We start from the raw sequence: 18818 nt of genomic DNA, 5'->3' as shown, positions 1-18818 counted from the left end.
GGCCAGGTTCCAACAGGGAGATGGTCCAGGTCAAGCAGGAAATGTCTGAGGCCACTTTGTGAGAGGCTGTGAATGCCTGGCAGGGAAGCTGGTTTGGGTAGCCACAGGCAATGGCTGGGTATGGAGAGGGGAGAGATTTGTGGAGCTAGGGGAACGTCCACTGAGGTGGAGCTCTAGCAACATTGGTGAAGTGCTGGTGAAGCAGGAGACAGAAGATGGGATGCCAGGCAGAGTCGACTCGAGGGGTCAGGAGGCCCAGAGCAAGGGAGGCAACAAGTGAGGTGAAGCAGGAAATTGAGGAAAGATGTCACGTTTCAAGGGGAGAAATTTCATGTAGAGTTGACCCTTGAACAACATGGGTTCGAACTGCATGGATCCACTTATACGAGGATTTTCTTCTACCTCTGCCACCCCTGAGACAGCAAGACCAACCCCTCCGTATCCTCCTCCTCAGCCTACTCAACGTGAAGATAATAAGGATAAAGACCTTTATGAGGATCCACCTCCACTTAATACATAGTTAAGTATATTTTCCTTATTATTTTCTTTTTTTTTCTCTTTTTGAGATGGAGTTCACTCTGTCACCAGGCTGGAGTGCAGTGGCACGATCTCGGCTCACTGCAACCTCTCCATCATGGGTTCAAGCGATTCTCCTGCCTCAGCCTCCAGAGTAGCTGGAATTACAGGTGCGCACCACCAGGCCTGGCTAATTTTTGTATTTTTAGTAGAGATGGGATTTCATCATATTGGTCAGGCTGGTCTCGAACTCCTGACCTCGTGATCCGCCCACCTTGGGCTCCCAAAGTGCTAGGATTACAGGCGTGAGCCACTGCGCCCGGCCGACTTTCTTAATAACATTTTCTTTTCCCTAGCCTACTTTACTGTAAGAATACAAAATATAATATATATAACATATAAAATATGTGTTAATCAGCTGTTTATGTTTTTGGTAAGGCTTCTGGTCAACAGTAGGCTATTAAGTTTTGGGGTAGTCAAAGGTTATATGCAAATTTTTGCCTGCTGGGGTGGGAAGGTCAATCCACCTAACCCCTGAGTTATTCAAAGATCAACTGTACTTATATAGTAATTTCATTTCTGCTTAGGAATCTGATCTGAGGATCCACGTCATGGATGTGTGAAAAGGTAGGAGAACACTTTGTATGTTAAATAGCACAACCTGCAATCAGGGGAGAATGATCTTTATTGGGAACGTACTTTGATAAGAAGCTTGAGGTAGAGATCAAGACTTCAAAGATATAGAAAAGCCCTGAAATCTGGAAGTTGCTGAACTGGTGTTTACTCATGAAGGCCTGTTTAAGTTTTGACATGGAACTTGAAGAGGTGGCTCCTTGTAGTTTAGAGGAAAAGTATGTGAGAAAGCCAGAGCCCAAGAGGCAGAGGGGCTGGAGAATGTGAGTCACAGTCTCACTGCTGAGCAGGTGGAAACCAGGGGGAGGGCATGGCACTTCCCAAGGCTATACACCTGAATATGGGGTGTGTGTGTATGCGTGTGTGTGTGTGTGCACAGCTCAAGGCAATTCCACCCACAATTCAAGGAATATGGAGGCTGACAGACAAAGCTTGGATTTCAGATGTAAATAAAACTAGAGTTAATAAAAATGTTTACTGCAGTGCTATTTATAAAGCAAAACAATGAGAAATACCCTAAGTGGTCAATAACAAAAAGATCAGTCAGAGAAATTCTACATCTATACAATGGAATATTATGCAGTTACTAAAAATACTTTTAAGAATATGACTGGGGAAATGATTGTGATAATGTAATGGTAAGGGTAAATAGTAGAACAGTCTAACCTCAGTTTTTAAAGAAAATAACTTGATTTTTATTTTGTTAATTTTGCTTATCTGTATATTCTAAATTTTCTACAATAAGATTATACTACTCATTAATTATTAAAGCTGTTTTCTCTCTCTCTCTCTCTCTCTCTCTCTCTATATATATATATAGATTGGCTTTTATATATATATATTTAAATCTACAATGGACTTCAATCCGCCAACTGCTCATCTTTTTTCATTTTATTAGTAAAAGCCTCCCTCGCCCCCCCAAGGAACTTCAAGAACCCAGGAGAATGTCTTCCACAAACTACATCATACATAGTATCGAGAAAGTCCTTAGATTTAGACAGTCAGAAAATGTATCTGCTGGTGTAATACTTTAGATGTCACATTTTTTTAAATAACTGGTTATAACTGCTCACTGGACCTTGATAACTTTTCATTTCAGGATGGAGCAAAAGCTCAACACCACAAAACTCTATAGTGACAATAAGCACAGGCACCCTTCCTGCCTCGTCTCTAGTTTACACCCACATTAAGAAGCGCACATACTTGTCTCCTGTAATCGTGATTGTGAATCCATCATATTCCTTCCCTTGGTCTTTAAGGCTGGGAACTTTTGTGTTCACGGTGAACCCATCCTTCGTTTTAGTATTAAACTGCTTTCAGGGAAAAAGAAAACTCACGTTACTAGTGTTTCATTCACTGTAAACCCCAACTGCAACTCTGTAGTGCTGGCTCTACCTTACATGTTTTTAAAAAGGGCCAAGGAGGTCATCTGATACAAGAGATGGTGTCCTGGTGGCCAAGGACATCTCTGCCTGTCTTCAGGCCCCAACAGAGCCCAGGTTACGCTCCCCACAGCTCCTACCAGAGGCCAGCAGAGAACCTCAGCACCAAAAGCTCACAGGTTCTCTTCATCAACAAGGGGCACTGGCTCACTTCTAAGAGCTCCCTTTGAATGTTTTCTCATGCCCATCTTAGTAGGCAGCAACCTTGAATCACGGCAGAATAGTTGTACCTAACATCCCGTAACTCAAAAATGCAACTTATGCTCATACTAGTGCTCAAAGCAGAGACTGATTTTTCTGAAGAGTACCCAGGATTATATCCACTAACTGGAGAACTTCATTCACACCCACACCCACACCCACACCCACCCAACTCTGTGAGCCACAGATAAGTCGGTTAAAAGAATTACTCGGAGTTAAGAATGGCTTTCGGGGTGATAAATGTATGAACACAGTTTCAGATGTTAGCTTTCTGTTTAAAACATTTGGGACAAACCTGCAATGGCAATAAATAGGTTTCAGGAAATGACCCCCAAATTTAGTTAACTTAATATTGCCAATTTTTTTTTTAATTGATGGACTGGAAGTTAAGAGAAGCAACAGTAAAGTAAAAGAGGCTGCTGCTTCATGAGGGGAGAGCTTGTCTAGAAACAGAAAGATGCACCAGGTGTCACCAGCAGCCCAGAAGCCAGAGGATGAGTGGCACAGGCCATAAGGCCCACAGCAGGCACTGAACAGGCAAGCATCTTTCACGCCCAAAAAAAACGACTTTCAGGAGAAGAAATGCGTTAACACACTATGTGCCAATTCTCATCTAATCCTCACAACATACTGATAGCACTAGGTATGGTCTCAATCTTACAGATGAGAAACGAACTAGGTGAGGCAAAGTCTGGCTGAGTCCCAGCCAGTAGGGAAGCTGCAGAGTGGGAATGTGGGCCCAAAGTCTTGGTGAATTCCAGTCCGCGTTACTTGCTAACAAACCGCCTCTAGGGGGCGCTGACATACACGTTAACTTGGTTTTTCATCAACAGTACCATTGTGCCTTTCAGTGGAAGTTGACCTGGTACATTCCACTAAGCACTTTAAACACTCAAATATCTTGTTGTATATTCCGCTGTGTGTGCCTTGCAAAGTACCAATATATCCGTAATCCTGGGTAAAAGCTAGATGTATAATGCTGAAATGGAATGTCATCCCACCGCAGAGAACAAACATCTTACATCTTTCAGACAACAGTTGGTAATTTCACACCGAGAGGCACACTGAGGCTGGCGATGCCGCGTCTCAGGCTGCATGCTAAGTGACTACAGTCTTGTAGCCCACTCTATTTTTCTTCTTAGACAAAGACATATAAAATATTAAAATCTCCCTAAACTGACGTTGTATTCTGCCTAATACCACAGGACATCTAAATGCCTAACTAGAATACCCACAGGAAGGCAGCTGAAGAGCCCTCACATACCAGTTTCCTTTCTATATGGTACATCTCAGGGCCTGTGGTGAAGCCATTCTGCCCCCTGGGGGGCGCTGGGGAAATTTATGGGAGACTGATTATTACAGGGATTGGACAGTTGGGAGCCAAGATTACTATATGTCCCACAGTACAGGGGATTGTCACACATAATGTATGATTTTCTAATGTCCCACTGGATTTTCATGTAGATGAAGAACATGTTTATCATGTAATCAATATGTGGGCCTGGAACCAGACTCTGTTTTGCACTTAAACGCTAACTATTTATTATATAGTTTTCATACATACTGAATTTGCCAGGAATGCAAATAGCATACACATTGAGTAAGGAGTCTACTATATACAGCTTGGAGCTTTACTAAGCTTGGTTTACCATTTCAGAAAACCACATCGCCAATGACAGTGTAGCTCACCAAATAACACACAGATATGGGGCTACACTTATAACTGTCACATTCACCATGATTTTACATGCAGGTGTGAAGCACTGGCTACTGCTTTCCGGCTTCTAGAGAAGGCCTGCCCAAATTTCTGCATACTGAGATACACTGTGTGGACACTGTGTGGACTGAGATACTGAGATGACTTTGCGTGGACATTTTTTAGGAGGTGAGACATATTCTCTGTGAAGTTCATCCTAGTGCAATAAAGGAGTCAGTAAAGGGGGCATCTGAACATGTTTACTGAGTCAACGCAGTGGGTTTGAGAAGGTTGAGGGGCACTGTGTTAGTGCATCAGACCCTCACAATAAACTCCCCGAGGTAGGTCTGGCCACAATATTTGGTCTTCAGCAGACAAAAACCTGGAATAACTGTAAAATAGGCTCATCCACACCCACCCAGGCAGATGTGGGGCCTGGGTCAGATGCTCAGCTCTGTTCATGACATGCTACTTCCTTGTTATTCCTTAGAAATAGATACACTTTGCTTATTCATACAAATTTCCTAAATTTTACATGAATCAATCTCATCTACTATAGCTGCAAGGCAAACATTTACTGAAGTTCCACATTAGTGTTTAAACCACTAATTGGAAAAGCAATTCTAACTGCTGTTGGCATGTTTTGGGGCAGTTTTACTCCTAGATGGAGGAAAGGTTCACACAGTTATAATTCTTAATGGATTATACTTTAATCAAATAATTTCTGTCCCTTTTAGTGTCCTTCCCATTGAATTCAAATGTTTCCATTATTGATATTGCCACACATACTTTTCTTCTCATTAGCATTTGCCTGGTATACCTGGATCATACTATCATACTTTTGTATCTAGCTTTTTGTTTGTTTGTTTGTTTGTTTTTAGGAGATGGGGTCTCACTCTGTCACCCAGTGTAGGCAAGAGAGCAAGACCCTGTCTCAAAAAAAAAAAGAACAGAAATTTATTCTGGAGGCTGGGAAGTCTGAGATCAAGGTGCCAGCGTCTGATGTGAGCCTTCTGACTGCTGCCTCACATGACGGAAGCTGGAAGGGCAAGAGAGGCCACTCCCCAAAGCCCTTTTTATAACGGCATGAATCCATTCATGAGGGCTCTGCCATTAAACACTTCCTGTTAGGCTCCACCTCCCAACATATGTGCACTGAGGATTCCATTTCCAACACATTCATTTTGAGGGGAACACATTCAAACGATGGCATTTACTTCTCTAGTAATTAAAGAGTATAGGTTATTTTGCCTTTCTTTAAAGGGTAATGAGTTTTGACAGGTAGTCAAATCACTAGCAGATCCACTTAATCCTTTAGACTTAGTTTTATTCTTTGTTAGGGCAGTCTATTTAGAAATTGTTCTTAGTCCTAGGTTGTGGGCCTTACTGTAAAGTATGGTCTTACTTTTAAACTGTGTCCTTTCTGGGGTCTTAACTAAACGCCCAAGGTGTTCACAGGATCCATCCACATTGGCAAAGCCGAAACTCCAATGTCTCTCAGCACATACACCTCTGATACCTCTGCTCAGCTTTCGTTCCCACAGTAGCCACTCTCTGCTGAGCCTCTCATGGTCTTTCATTGCATGTTCATGACCAAGGTCTTAGTCAAGGATGAAAAGGAGTGCTCACATTAACCCCTGAGCACTCCCCAGCCTACATGGCCTCCTTCTCTCCTATACTCTGCTCTGCAAATTCCAGCCACTTTGGCAGACCCAAACTCCACTCTCTACCTCCTTAGCTTAGCAAGACCACTGTACTCTGCTTGGGCTCCACATTACCGTGCAGTGGTCTAATAAATACCACAGTAGAAAGCTGGGGTGACAGTGGGATTCACATTATTGTAATTAGCCAGTGCCTGAAAATAACTGACTTATATTTTGTCCAGTTTTATAACTGCAATCATGTAGAAGGGCAGCTGAGTACCAGTTACTCAGCTGTGGCCAGAAGCAGAATTCAATTATATGTATTTTTAAGTTTTCTTTTTTCTATATTAACTGCTTCCTCACAAGTTGTTTTTTCTGTTTGAGTCTGATGCCTGTAGGTTCTTTTATTTTGGTTATTATTCAGAATGTGTTCATACGAGTGATTTCAAATAGCATTTAATAATTCTGAGTTCTTTTTTAAAAAGTGCTATTGGTTTTCTTTTCCTCTAAAACTATGGACTGCCATTCTGATGCTAAAGTTACCTTCATAATCGGAAGAAGGTCTTCTACTTTGTGTACCTTTTCCAGGGCTTCCCGAACTTCCAGCAATCCTTTAGGATTATTAGCTCTTAAAGAGAGACAGAGAGATGGCAACTGAGATTAATGCAGAATTGTAATAATTAATCATGCAATTATCTTTAATTTAAATAAATTGACCTCAATTTTGAGTAGCTAAACATTCAAAATGGTAGGCCACAAATAAACCTTCCAAATAACGGGATAGTTCAATTCTAATGAGTTTTGGACTGCAGATGAAAATTAAGGAAACAGCAGCAGATGAGAATTAAGGAAACATCTAGAAGGCAAAACAGGAAAAAGCAGAATGGATCAAAAGCCAGTGTTTGTGTGAACATGTATGGTTATGAGTTTGGTTCTTAAACTCTGATTTTCCTATTCCAGCTCTAAAATTAGATGTGGATGTTTTGTTTTGTTTTTTTCCTTTCTAAAGCTGCTCAAATGAAAGTATTCTGCTAGGTTTTTCCACCGATTTTATATTTACTTGGTGATATTTAAGCATTCAGATTTTTTTTCTCCTAGTGTTCTGCTCATTGTTTTGTCTATCCCATCCTGCCTTTCAAGTGAAGGAGAATAAGTATTAAAGCTGAAATCCCTAAAAGATAAATCCAAAGAAACAGCCTGCTTTACAGAAGAAAGAGACTAGAAAAGTCGCAATAGTGCACATAAAGTTAAAAACACTTCAGTTGAGGTCTGTGGATTTTGTATTAAAAAGAAAGTGATTATGAAAGCCTTTACGATTCTAAACACTGTGTAAAAATTTGATAGACCTTGTTTAGCCTGTCAACAGGCTTAGTTCTCAAGTTTCAAAAATATAACAAATATAAAACACATGAAATCAACTCATTACTAAGAAGGAGAAAATTAAAGGCTTACCCATGATAAACAAGAATTCTGTCTTTAATAAAATGAAGTATTTTCTCAAAATATTCTAGGTATCTCATGTTGATCACCTGACCCCTATAAGTCAAAAATAATAAAATTAAGAATATTTTTATAGAAGAATATGCTCAAGCCAACATCTAATTTCAAAGTTAATTTAAAAAAATAAGAAACTATGAGAATAATGTAGAAAAAAAAAGTCTGGGAAATTCGCTTGTTCATAGTCAATGAGTGGTGAAGCAAAGCACCGTCTTAGCAAGACTGCCTGCCAGCTCACAGGGCCTATTCTGGCATCAAACTCAGTGCCAGATCAGCCACAATGGGAAGACAAATCCCCCAGCACTGAAGTGAGGTCCAGACTTTCATATCAGCGTCCTCTGACGGATCCCATCACTTGTGGGCAGTGTGCCGTCTCCCCTCCCTCAGTTCTCCCAACAGCATTATCCAATACCCTGTCTTGCTCTCTAGCTCACTAGCAGTCTCCTTTCCTCTACCCACTCTGAATACTCTTTTCCTCACATTTCTATCCCTTCTGATCTTTTCCTTTTAAACTCACTCCCAGAACTCCATGTTCAGCCAACATGCTGAGTCACATGACACAGCCGACTGCTCCCAGGACATCGCTCCCTGGGTTCCCACCAGGCATCCCAAACCTCAAAGGTTACTGTCAAGTAAGAATTCCCTCCTGCAACCCACACTTCTCCCAGCCTCCCCACTAAACATGTCCACCTACTTTTCGTTCTGGTGCTCTCTGGCCTAATGGGACAACCACGTACCTGAGGGAAGGTGGCCTTCCTCTAGCTCCATGCCCTTCCCACTGCAGCCCACCGCCAGTGCTCCTGATTCTATCTTCTAAGAGTCTAGCTCTTCCTCTCCAACTCACTACCACACAGCTTTTGAGGCCTTTGCACTTGTCCACCTGAACAACTACACAATTTTCCAACCTCCTCCCTTACCTCCGAGGTTCCTGCCTCCTCTCCAATCTATTTTGCCATCTTCTCCCAATGTGCAAATCTGTTCCTGTTACTTCTCTGCTTATAATCCCTGAATGGCTCACCATTGTCTTCAGGGGAAAAAATTCCTTAGCTTGGACTATAAAATGATTTATGTTCTGACTTCTGCCTATCTTTCTAGCCTTAATTCCTGATACTCCCTTAATTGCAAACTCACCACCAGGCGTAATGAGTTAGTCACAGTTTCCTGACCATACCTAACTCATCCATGGGTCCACGTTAATCACCCCACCTCTCTCTGTTTTCCATTTTTCCAAATAGCCCTGTAGCACCAGAAGGCTGTATCAGGCACCCCTTCTCCAGGTTCCCATGGCATCCTGTGCATGTGATCAGCTCACTCTTAACACACTGCATAGTAGTTGTCTGCTGGTCTGTCTGCTGTGAGCTTTCAGCAGGTGGGGCTGTATCTCCCTTCTGTATCCCCAACACACAGCACAGCACAGCACACTGGCTGATCCACAGTAGCCTTCGATTAAAGTTAGTTGCTTGAGTCTACCTATCTATGCCACAAATTATTCCATGAGAAATAGGAATATACAAGTCACAAGGTGAAAAGAAATTTGTTTTCTAGAAATTAAAAAAATAAATATACATACAAATTATATTTCCATTAAAACCCAAACTTAAATGTCAAAGGTGTATAGAAAAGTATTTTCTTAATTCAGCTTCCTGGAACTAGAAGCATTTTAGAGGTGACACAACTAACATATCTATACATTTTATCTAAAATTAAATTCACTAAAAGATGGGCTGATAATATAGGTCCCCAAGAAACTGATATTCTTTAATATTTGTTCACCATTTATTTAGAAGGCAGCTAGGCACATAAAGAAAGAGTAAAGAAGTGAGCATTTCACCCATGTCCCCAACTAGCAGAGCCTCTGGACAAAACAGAAGTTTTCCAGCCAACCTGACTTGCCCTCCCCAGATGGCAGCTTAGTTACCAGATAGTGTTATTTATCTAAGCCCTTTGTGTGTTGGGGTGGAATGGGGAGCCGCCCACCATGAGAGACTCCACCACGAGAGACTTGTCAAATAATTTATTTGAGCCATGTACTATCAACAGAATATTATGGTTACTGTAATGTTCTCCATCTAATAATTTTCTATGTTTTAAGACTCCTTAAAGACTGACGCCCTAGGAAAACATCTGCAATCTACCCTTCGGTTGTGCTCTACACCAGACAGAAGGGCCTGGGGAAGGAGTATGGCATGTGCTATGTTTCTTTCTGCAGCTGGGCTAGAGGAAAGGAATGCAGGCAGGACTCCGCAGGTGCAGAGTCAATCAGTATGTTCCCTGGTCAAAAAGTCACCAGGAAAGGAGCAATGGGTCACTCCTGGTCTCCATGGCCTGTGTCTTGAGAATAAACTCCTAGGAAAAGAAGAAAGGTGCACAAAAGGTTCGTACCTGATTAAATTAATGTGGTTGTTAAAACCTCTGCTAAGACTTCGTGCTGGCATTTGATCTAACCACAGCACGGGCTGGTCTGGGTCAGCAATCCTATAAAACAGAGACCTTTATAAAACCAGAAGTGTTCAGAAGCATTCCAAATAAAACATGTAGAAGTGTTTGCAAAGGTGGGGATAAAGCAACAGCTAGTCCATTATATCTAAAAACGTGATGTCCATACCTACAAATTCCAAACAGATGTTCCAGCTGGACCAGGCGAAAAGCCAGGTAAAGGTAAAGGTTTAGGAGCAGAGGACAGTTTTTGTCACGCAAATGAATATCAAAGGTTACTCTAAACTAGCTAGTTGCCAGGCACACCATTATCTATAAAGGGACTGGTCCAGCGAAGTTCATTCAGAGGTACCACAGGTAATGGATCTGTTCTTTCAAAGAGACTGTTTCTAAAATGCTTCATGTAAATAGGTGATTGAAAATGTGACAACAATCAATTCTTTTTTTTGTTTTTTGAGATGGAGTCTCGCTGTGTCGCCCAGGCTGGAGTGCAGTGGCGCGATCTTGGCTGACTGCAAGCTCCGCCTCCTGGGTTCACGCCATTCTCCTGCCTCAGCCTCCGGAGTAGCTGCGACTACAGGCGCCCACCACCACGCCCAGCTAATTTTTTGTATTTTTAGCAGAGACGGGGTTTCACCGTGTTAGCCAGAATGGTCTCGATCTCCTGACTTCGTGATCCGCCCGCCTCGGCCTCCCAAAGTGCTGGGATTACAGGCGTGAGCCACTGCGCCCAGCCAATCAATGCCTATTTTGAAAATATTAGTTAAGTGTATGTCAAATAATAAAGATGCCAGCAATTTCTAACAAACTTTAGAGAGGAAAACCTAACTTGGAAGGCCTGGTGTTAGCAAGCAAAACAGGGTTCATAGCCTGTTAGCTAAAACAGACTGACGTTATTTGACAATGATAAGACTTATAGTTTATTTTCACTGAGATGTTAGTTACCTTCTCCATTTAACTGCAATGTCAAACATGTCTCTCCACTGCATTAACCGTGTCTTCCCATTCATTCGAACTTTCGAGTTGGTCCATGTACGCTGCACGGCTTGCATGACCTCCAATGCGGCCAAACCCATAGCTACGAGAAAGGAATATCGAGAAGAGTTAGTACACTTTAGAGGGACTGAGTTCCACCTACTTTACAGAGTCTCAGTGATAACTCAAGAGTTAACACATAAAGGGTCAGAAGTATTGGTGATATAACAAGACCCAAGGCACGTTTCAGTCATGATGGTCCTACTAAAATTAAAACCCATCAGTTAACTGAAGACAACTCAAGTTGTCTGCTCCCAACTCTGCCTCCTACTGAAACAAGTGGAGGTTTGCATTCTTCCTCACTCCTATAGTAAGGAAATAGCTCCCTGGATCAGCTGTCTGATTTTGAGTAAGGACTTAAGACCTATATTCTAGTTTATACTACAGCAATAGCAAAAAAGCCAAGGATGGAAGCAGTCTTCTTTCAGAATTCAGTTTGAATGATTCTACACATTTCTATTCTGATCACATGGAGAATTTGAATAAGCACAATAAATACTAATTTATTAAAATGCACAACATGGCTTAACCACCCTTCCTCTTATGCCAGGAATATTTTCATTTTCAGGTAGTTTCCAGAATACCTCTGTGTATTCTCTTGTTTGGCAGGAAACCAGGTGTTTCATATTGCATCAGGGATCCCAAACGATCAGCCACACAAATCAGCTCCTGTACTTCAGGCTTATAACTCTCAAAATTCTGATGTAACACATCTCTGGAAGAAACATCATGTACATGATAAGGACTTTTACAACAGACATTTGGTAATCCAATTCCACCTGAGAAGCAGTCACTTCCTCCACGGGAAAACTAATGAAGCAGTCTACGACCACATAATCCTTACTTCAGTCCTTTGCACCCAACCATACCTCAGCTTAAAAGGGAATCTCTATGATGGCATGTGCATAATTGCCATCACATGCTGGTTAGTAACAGTGAAAACTATGATAACTAGTATGCAATTCAGAAGACACCTCTTTCCATTATTTGCTTTGTAAACTTCTCCAGAATACATTCCTGAATGGACTGCCTTTTTCAACAAGCAACCAAACCTCTGCCCTTTGTCCACTCCTCAACCCTGCCCAAGTTGTATTAGAACAAGTATACTTGGAATGATACATTGAAATACTACTGTTTAGCTGCCAACCTGCTTGATGCTTTTATAACAAAGACTGAAACTCTAAATTACAGGTTGTTCTGGGGATCTCCAAGACCATCCTTACTCAGGCTCAGAAATTGGCTGAAAGGGCTCAGTGGACTTAGCACATAATGATACTCACAATAGTGAGTATCATTTTTTATTTTGTGTCCTTTACAAAACAAAACCAGCAGAGGGAAGAGGCACATTGGGAGAAGTCTGGAGGAAACCAGTCACAAGCTTCCAAGGGTCCTCTCCCAAGGAAGTCATATATGACACATTAAATTCTCCCAGCGATTAGTTGCGAACACGTGTAAAATGCTGCCAACCAGGAAAGCTCATTAAAGACTCAGTGGCCAGGGTTATAGACACCTTATGCCTGGCAAGTTCCCAAATTCCAGATACCCAGAAGGAAAGCAAGTGTTGAATAGAAATCACACTGTTTGAACGCACAGTTTAGGCACAGGGAACCTCTCCTATTAGTTTTGGGAGTGGTAGGAATCCCCTCGAAATCCAAGTTCCCAGATACCAACCCAGGGTCACTCTTGCAAGCAGTCCTTTCTAAGGACAGCAGTCATAGACCTGCTACTATGTTAACTCTTTTGTGCATAGAAATATTTCTCAAAAAAGGAGTAGTTAGAGAACATGCATAATCTCCATGAGCAATCAATTTTCTTTTTATTATTTTTGCTCATTTAATAGTTGAGACACATAGAAAACACGAAGTCAAATTACCCAGTTTAAGAACTAGAGCAATTCATGCAGTTGTATCTACTTGTATGCTGCTTTCCTATCCCATCCTCCTGTCTCTTGAAATGTGTGCTCCTGACTCATGTACCTTTTTAAAAACTAGGTTTGTTACATACATATATATATACAATATACTCTACAGTTTGGCTTATGAGCTTTGGGAGAAAAAAATATGTGAGAGCACAGCTTACTGACTTGCTGCTTTTATTCAACATTACATTTTAAAATTAATCCACATTGTTGCCTTGGTCATTTGTTTATACTGCTGTATAATATCCCATTGTGTGACTGTATCACATTTATCCATTCTTCTGTTGATGGACATTTGGGTTGATTTCCAGTGTTAGCTGTGAACAAATTCTGCTGGCAGACCTGTATAAATCTCTCCTGGTAGACATGTGCACAAGTACAAAGTTCTCTGAATAGACACAGGAACAGAATCTTATATCAAGTATGAGAATATTCAGCTTTACTAGATAATGAAAAACTGCTTTCCAAAGTGGTTGTAGCAACTTATACTCTAACCAGGAGTATAAAAGTTCTCCATAATCTCCCTTCTGACCAATATTACTATTATCAGACTTCATAACATTTGCTCATCTAGTGGCTGAAAAAAATCTCATGAGGCCTTAATTTATGAACTAAAGTATCTCTTCATGTTTGTCATTCATGTTTTCCCTGTGGTAAAATTACTCGTTCATGTCTTTTGCACACTTTTCTATTGGTTGTCTCTTATTTTTTAATTTGTAGTGATACTTCATAAATTTGGACAGTAATTCTTGGTCAGTTATTAAATTTCCAAGTACCTTTATCCAATTTGGGCTTATTTTTCTTTCCTTATGGTGTCATTTGTTGAACTGAAGTTCTTAGGTTCAAGGTAGTCCAATTTATCAATCTTTTTGTTTCAGATCTATGCTTTGTGCTTCTTATGAAATCCTTGTCTACCCCAAAGTCATAAACATCTTCATTTATATTTCCTCCTAAAGTTTAAAATATTTTGCCATTCATACTTCAGATTTTCATCCATTTGGAATTAGATTACTATGCCATCACAAATATCAATTTTATTTTATCCATAAAATAACTTAATTGGCCCACTCCCACATCTTAACCAGTCCCACTCTGATCTCTAACACACCTTTCCCATTTATCTAAGTTATCTATTCTCTTCCTTAGTCCACTTGTCTATCCCTGCACCAATACCATTCTGTTCATTATTATATTAAGTTTTGCTACCTGGTAAGATGAGAAGCTTCCCCTTCAAGCCTGAGCATCCTCTTCTTTGGGAGTATCTTGATTACTCTTGGTCCTTTGTTCTTCAATACAATTTACAGAATTTGCTTAACAAGTGCCTCAAAAAAACTTGGGATTTTGAATGGCATTTTATTAAATATATAATTAATTTGCAGATAAATGGCCTACTAATGTTACTGAACTTCCAATCCATGAACAGAGTATTTCTCACCATTTATTTGTTTTATCTTAGTAACTTTCAATTAAGTTTTGTGATCTCCATACAGATTTTATACAGATCTTGTAAGATTTATTTCTAAGTATTTGTTACTACTATAAATGATATTTTTGTTGCTTATATATAGAAATATAACTGATTATTGTATATCGATTATAAACAATGAGCTTGCTAAACTCTCATCATTTCCTATAATTTGTAGATCTTCTAGGTTTCCTTTGTAGAAAACTATGTGATCTGCAAACAATGACAGCTTTCTATTTTCCTTTCTAATCCATATCACTGATTTCTTTTTCTTCTCTCTGTGCACTGTCTAGGACTTGTAGTTCAGTATTACAGAGAAGCACTGATTCTGGGCTTTTTGCTTTGACTCCCAGTGGTAATGTTAATGTATCTACCATTTCATAAGTTAAAATGATGTTTGCTATAGGTGTTTTTTGTTTTGTTTTGTTTTTAGAGATGGGGTCTTTGCTGTGTTGCTGTAGTGCGACGGATGGATATTCACAGGCAAAAGGATAGCATGCTTGATTGAACTCCTGGCCCCAGGCAATTCTCCTACCTCACCCTCCCAAGTAGCAGGGAGTAGCGTGCCACCATGCCCAGCTTATAGCTCAGTTTTGAGAAAGGAAAAAAAAAATCATCTTCATTTAAAGCACTTACTTTATGTGGGGTTGCAACCCTGGCTGCTCTTCGTAGTCTTCTATGAGGAAAGGCAAATTTTTAGCCCAGTGGTCCTTAAAGCTTCCAGGCAGATCCACATCAATGTTATATTCCGTAAGGGGGGTATCAAGGTGTGCATGAAGATATCGAGAATACTCTGCAGAAAGGAAATGAGATCTGACACATCCAAATACTGCTAAAGAAACTTTCTTAGGGCTAGCTGCCATACAAATACTTTGTAACAAGCTGTTCTTCAATTATAAGAATGCTAAAGAGTTTCTAAATTTTAGTAAGTCACTATTAGTATATGATAGAGGTAACCTGCCACTGACTTGAGATAACAAGGTCAAATATAAGTCAGTCAGTCTGGGTCTACTTTGGCTACATTTTTTTTTTTTTTTTTTTTTTTTGAGACGGAGTCTTGCTCCAGCCCAGGCTGGAGTGCAGTGGTGCAATCTTGGCTCACTGCAAGCTCTGCCTGCTGTGTTCAAGCCGTTCTCCTGCCTCGGCCTCCCGAGTAGCTGGGACTACAGGCACCCGCCACCATGCCCAGCTAATTTTTTGTATTTTTAGTAGAGACAGGGTTTCACCATGTTAGCCAGGATGGTCTCGATCTCCTGACCTCGTGATCCGCCTGCCTCAGCCTCCCAAAGTGCTGGGATTACAGGCATGAGCCACCGCGCCCGGCCTAGTTTGGCTAAATTTTAATCACCTTTCCAGGAAAACCACTAAAAATCTCATTGTTTTCAATTCCAGAGCTTAAGAATCCAAGTTCAGTCTCAGATAGAGCCTGGTACTCTGTCAACTGGTATACAGATTAATTGGGTATATAATTTCACCAACCGACTAATGGACTGCTGCTTATCTCTATGAAAGCAGTGTAGGAAAAAACCCAAAGTACAGAATACCTGCCCCTTCTGCCTATAATTCACAAGCGCAAGCTCCACTGAACCAGAAAAAAGGGAATTGTAATTCAGGTAGAAGAAAGATGTTCTCTAATAGGTAGCCCCTAGCCACCTGGCTATTGGATACTTAATGAGGCTAGGGTGATTGAAACTGAATTTTAAACTTTATTTAATTTGAATTAATTTAAACTTACAAACTGATACTTGATTCAATCATCAGAAAACTTCAGTGCATTTGGAACAACTTACACATATGAACCTACTTTCTTAACTATAAATATTATAAATTCTAAATTCAGATCAAGTATTTCCAATGAAAATTTAACATCCAAATTGAGATGTACTATAGCATAAACTATACATCAGATTTCAAAGACTTAGTACAACAAATAATGTAAAGTATCTAATGAATAGCAGCTTCATATTAATTATGTTATATATTGAATGGATATTTTGGGTATACTGAATTTAAAATTATACATTATTAAAATTAATTCCACTTCTTTGATTTTCACTTTTTTAATGTGGCTACCACAAATTTAAAATTACACACACAGCTTTCCCCTTTTTTTAATTTTGGACAGTCATGGTATAAAGGGCTCACAATAACAAAAAAGAATGTAGGCTTTAATAAAAAAACTGTCTTCAGAGACAGGAGATAAAAGGTGAGTAAAACTACAACTAATAAAAGGGTAACTGCAAGATTTGCTTTCTTCCTCACCTCATATTTCTCCAAAATATATGAGAATTTTGATATGAAGGAATGACAAGTCAAAGATACCAAGTTCACATTTAACAGTAAGAACCAGCTGGGCGTGGTGGCTCACGCCTGTAATCCCAGCACTTTGGGAGGCCGAGGCAGGTGGATCACGAGGTCAAGAGATTGAGACCATCCTGGCCAACATGGTGAAACCCTGTCTCTACTAAGAATACAAAAATCAGCTGGGCATGATGGCGCGCCCTTGTAGTCCCAGCTACTCGGGAGGCTGAGGCAGGAGAATGGGATGAACCCAGGAGGCGGAGGTTGCAGTGAGCTGAGATTGCACCACTGTACTCCAGCCTGGTGACAGAGCAAGACTCCATCTCAAAACAAAACAAAAAAACAGTAAGAACCTCACAGAATGTCAGTTTCATGCCCTTCCTGTATTCTTGGATGAGATGTGATGAGACACAAATATTCCAGATGCTTGTCACATTTAGTTCAAAATATGGCTTTTCGACTTAAGTAAAAAATGTTTTAACTTTAGAAAGTAAAAATGTTAAAAGTGGTAGAAAATGCATTTGACTGATCTTTTGAAGATAGAAACATCTAGTCTCGACACTAGCACTGACAAGGTGTGGCTGTGGACGAGTCACCTGGCCTCTTTCAGACTCCACTGTTTCATACGAAACATAAAAGAGTCAAGCAATATGATTTCTACAGCTTTGAGCATGAAAATCCAACAATTCTGTGATTTTCTGACTTACCTCGGAGATACTTTACTTTAAGATACTCAGGGCTAGCCTTCTGGCCTGGGAGAGGATCATTCAGCATAACTTTTGTTTGTGCTTTTATCCCTTCATAAAACTGTCCCATGGCAACATGGCTGAGCCCTTTCATATACTGGCACACTTCATTATATGGCTCTAGCTGCAGACACCGCTGAGGACAAAATGCTGCATTAGTATCAACACAGTTTAGGAAAACTTTGAAATGCTTTATTCTTTACTCTGGAATTAGTTTTCCCTCCAGGTTAAACCAGACCTGTAAACTAGTCTACAGGACAAGAGCAATGATTTCTTCTCTTTCTTTTTGTTGGAGTAGAAACACTATTCTCAGTCCCCCTTCTCTATTCATTTCACTAAACTTCACTGAAGAATAATCCAGTAATTCCAATTACAGTGTTCTTATTTATGGATGCTCACCTTAAAGTTCTTAAGGGCTTCCTGTAAGCTGCCGTGGTGGTAGAGCATCATTCCCCGGAGCTGGAGGGTTTGCACATGATTTTGGTTGAGCAACAGTGCCTTTTGAAAGCTCTCAGTGGCTGCTTCAAAATTGCCCAGTTCTCTAGGTATTTAATAATAGTTATGAATACAGTATAGATATTACGGGAAACATACAGAATAAGCTATCCTCAGAATTATGGACCAATATGTAAACAAGATACCTTGATGGGAGTGTTCCCTTTGTTGCTTTTTTATAGCCTCTGACACATTACATTTCACTTACTTCTAAATCTCACCAGCTCATAGGATAACCACAGAGCTCTTGAAATTCTGTGGGGAAAATTCATCTGCTGATTTCCAAAGGCAGACGCTTATTCAAACCCCTCTCCTTGATTATTCACAATGAGTCCCAAACCCTAAAAACTGTGTAAATTTTAATATATGGATAGAAACACACTTTTCCCATTTGGAAAAAAATATACCAATTATAATCATAAACAGTTCATCATTCTCAATCAAATTCATAGCCTTAAAAATGCATTTTTTTTTTTTGGTCACCAAAGTTGCTTTGCTTAAAATCTAGTAAATCATTATATAATTTAGAATTCTGAAAAAAGAAGTGTATTTTAGAATTGTAACCATTCCAGGATGGAAATGGTTGTTATGGATCAATCTGCTTTTTATTTGCTTTTTAAATAGGTTTAGAAACCGGGTCTCACTGCATTGCTCAGGCTGAAATCAGCCTCCTGGGCTCAGGCGATGCTCCCACTTGACCTCCTGAAAAGCGGGACCCAATTCTCTATAAATAGTGAACATTTTTTAAAAATATAATTCCTGCTTACATTCATACAGCACTTTACAAGGTGCTT

General features: G+C 40.2%; 1 protein-coding gene across 10 annotated transcripts in view; it reads right to left on the bottom strand.

Annotated features, from left to right (window-relative positions):
- Positions 1–18818, bottom strand: part of TTC13 (tetratricopeptide repeat domain 13) — a 72865-nt gene that overhangs the window by 7631 nt on the left and 46416 nt on the right. For 6 of the 10 annotated variants that reach the window (XM_034948834.3, XM_034948820.3, XM_063596600.1 and 3 more), the window contains 9 exons: positions 17929–18070; positions 17491–17665; positions 15119–15275; positions 11684–11814; positions 11010–11142; positions 10011–10103; positions 7584–7667; positions 6675–6759; positions 2353–2462 (listed from right to left, as the gene is read on the bottom strand). In XM_034948834.3, the coding sequence (XP_034804725.3) occupies positions 2353–2462; positions 6675–6759; positions 7584–7667; positions 10011–10103; positions 11010–11142; positions 11684–11814; positions 15119–15275; positions 17491–17665; positions 17929–18070 (1110 nt within the window). The remainder of the gene's footprint in view (positions 1–2352; positions 2463–6674; positions 6760–7583; positions 7668–10010; positions 10104–11009; positions 11143–11683; positions 11815–15118; positions 15276–17490; positions 17666–17928; positions 18071–18818) is intronic. The other 4 variants (XM_034948825.3, XM_063596603.1, XM_034948857.3 and 1 more) reach the window with 1 other exon arrangement.

The sequence above is a fragment of the Pan paniscus genome, chromosome 1, assembly GCF_029289425.2.
Source record: "Pan paniscus chromosome 1, NHGRI_mPanPan1-v2.0_pri, whole genome shotgun sequence".
NCBI classification, from domain to species: Eukaryota; Metazoa; Chordata; class Mammalia; order Primates; family Hominidae; genus Pan; species Pan paniscus.
Note: the sequence above shows the minus strand (reverse complement) of the source record. Positions and strands in the feature narration are given on the sequence as shown.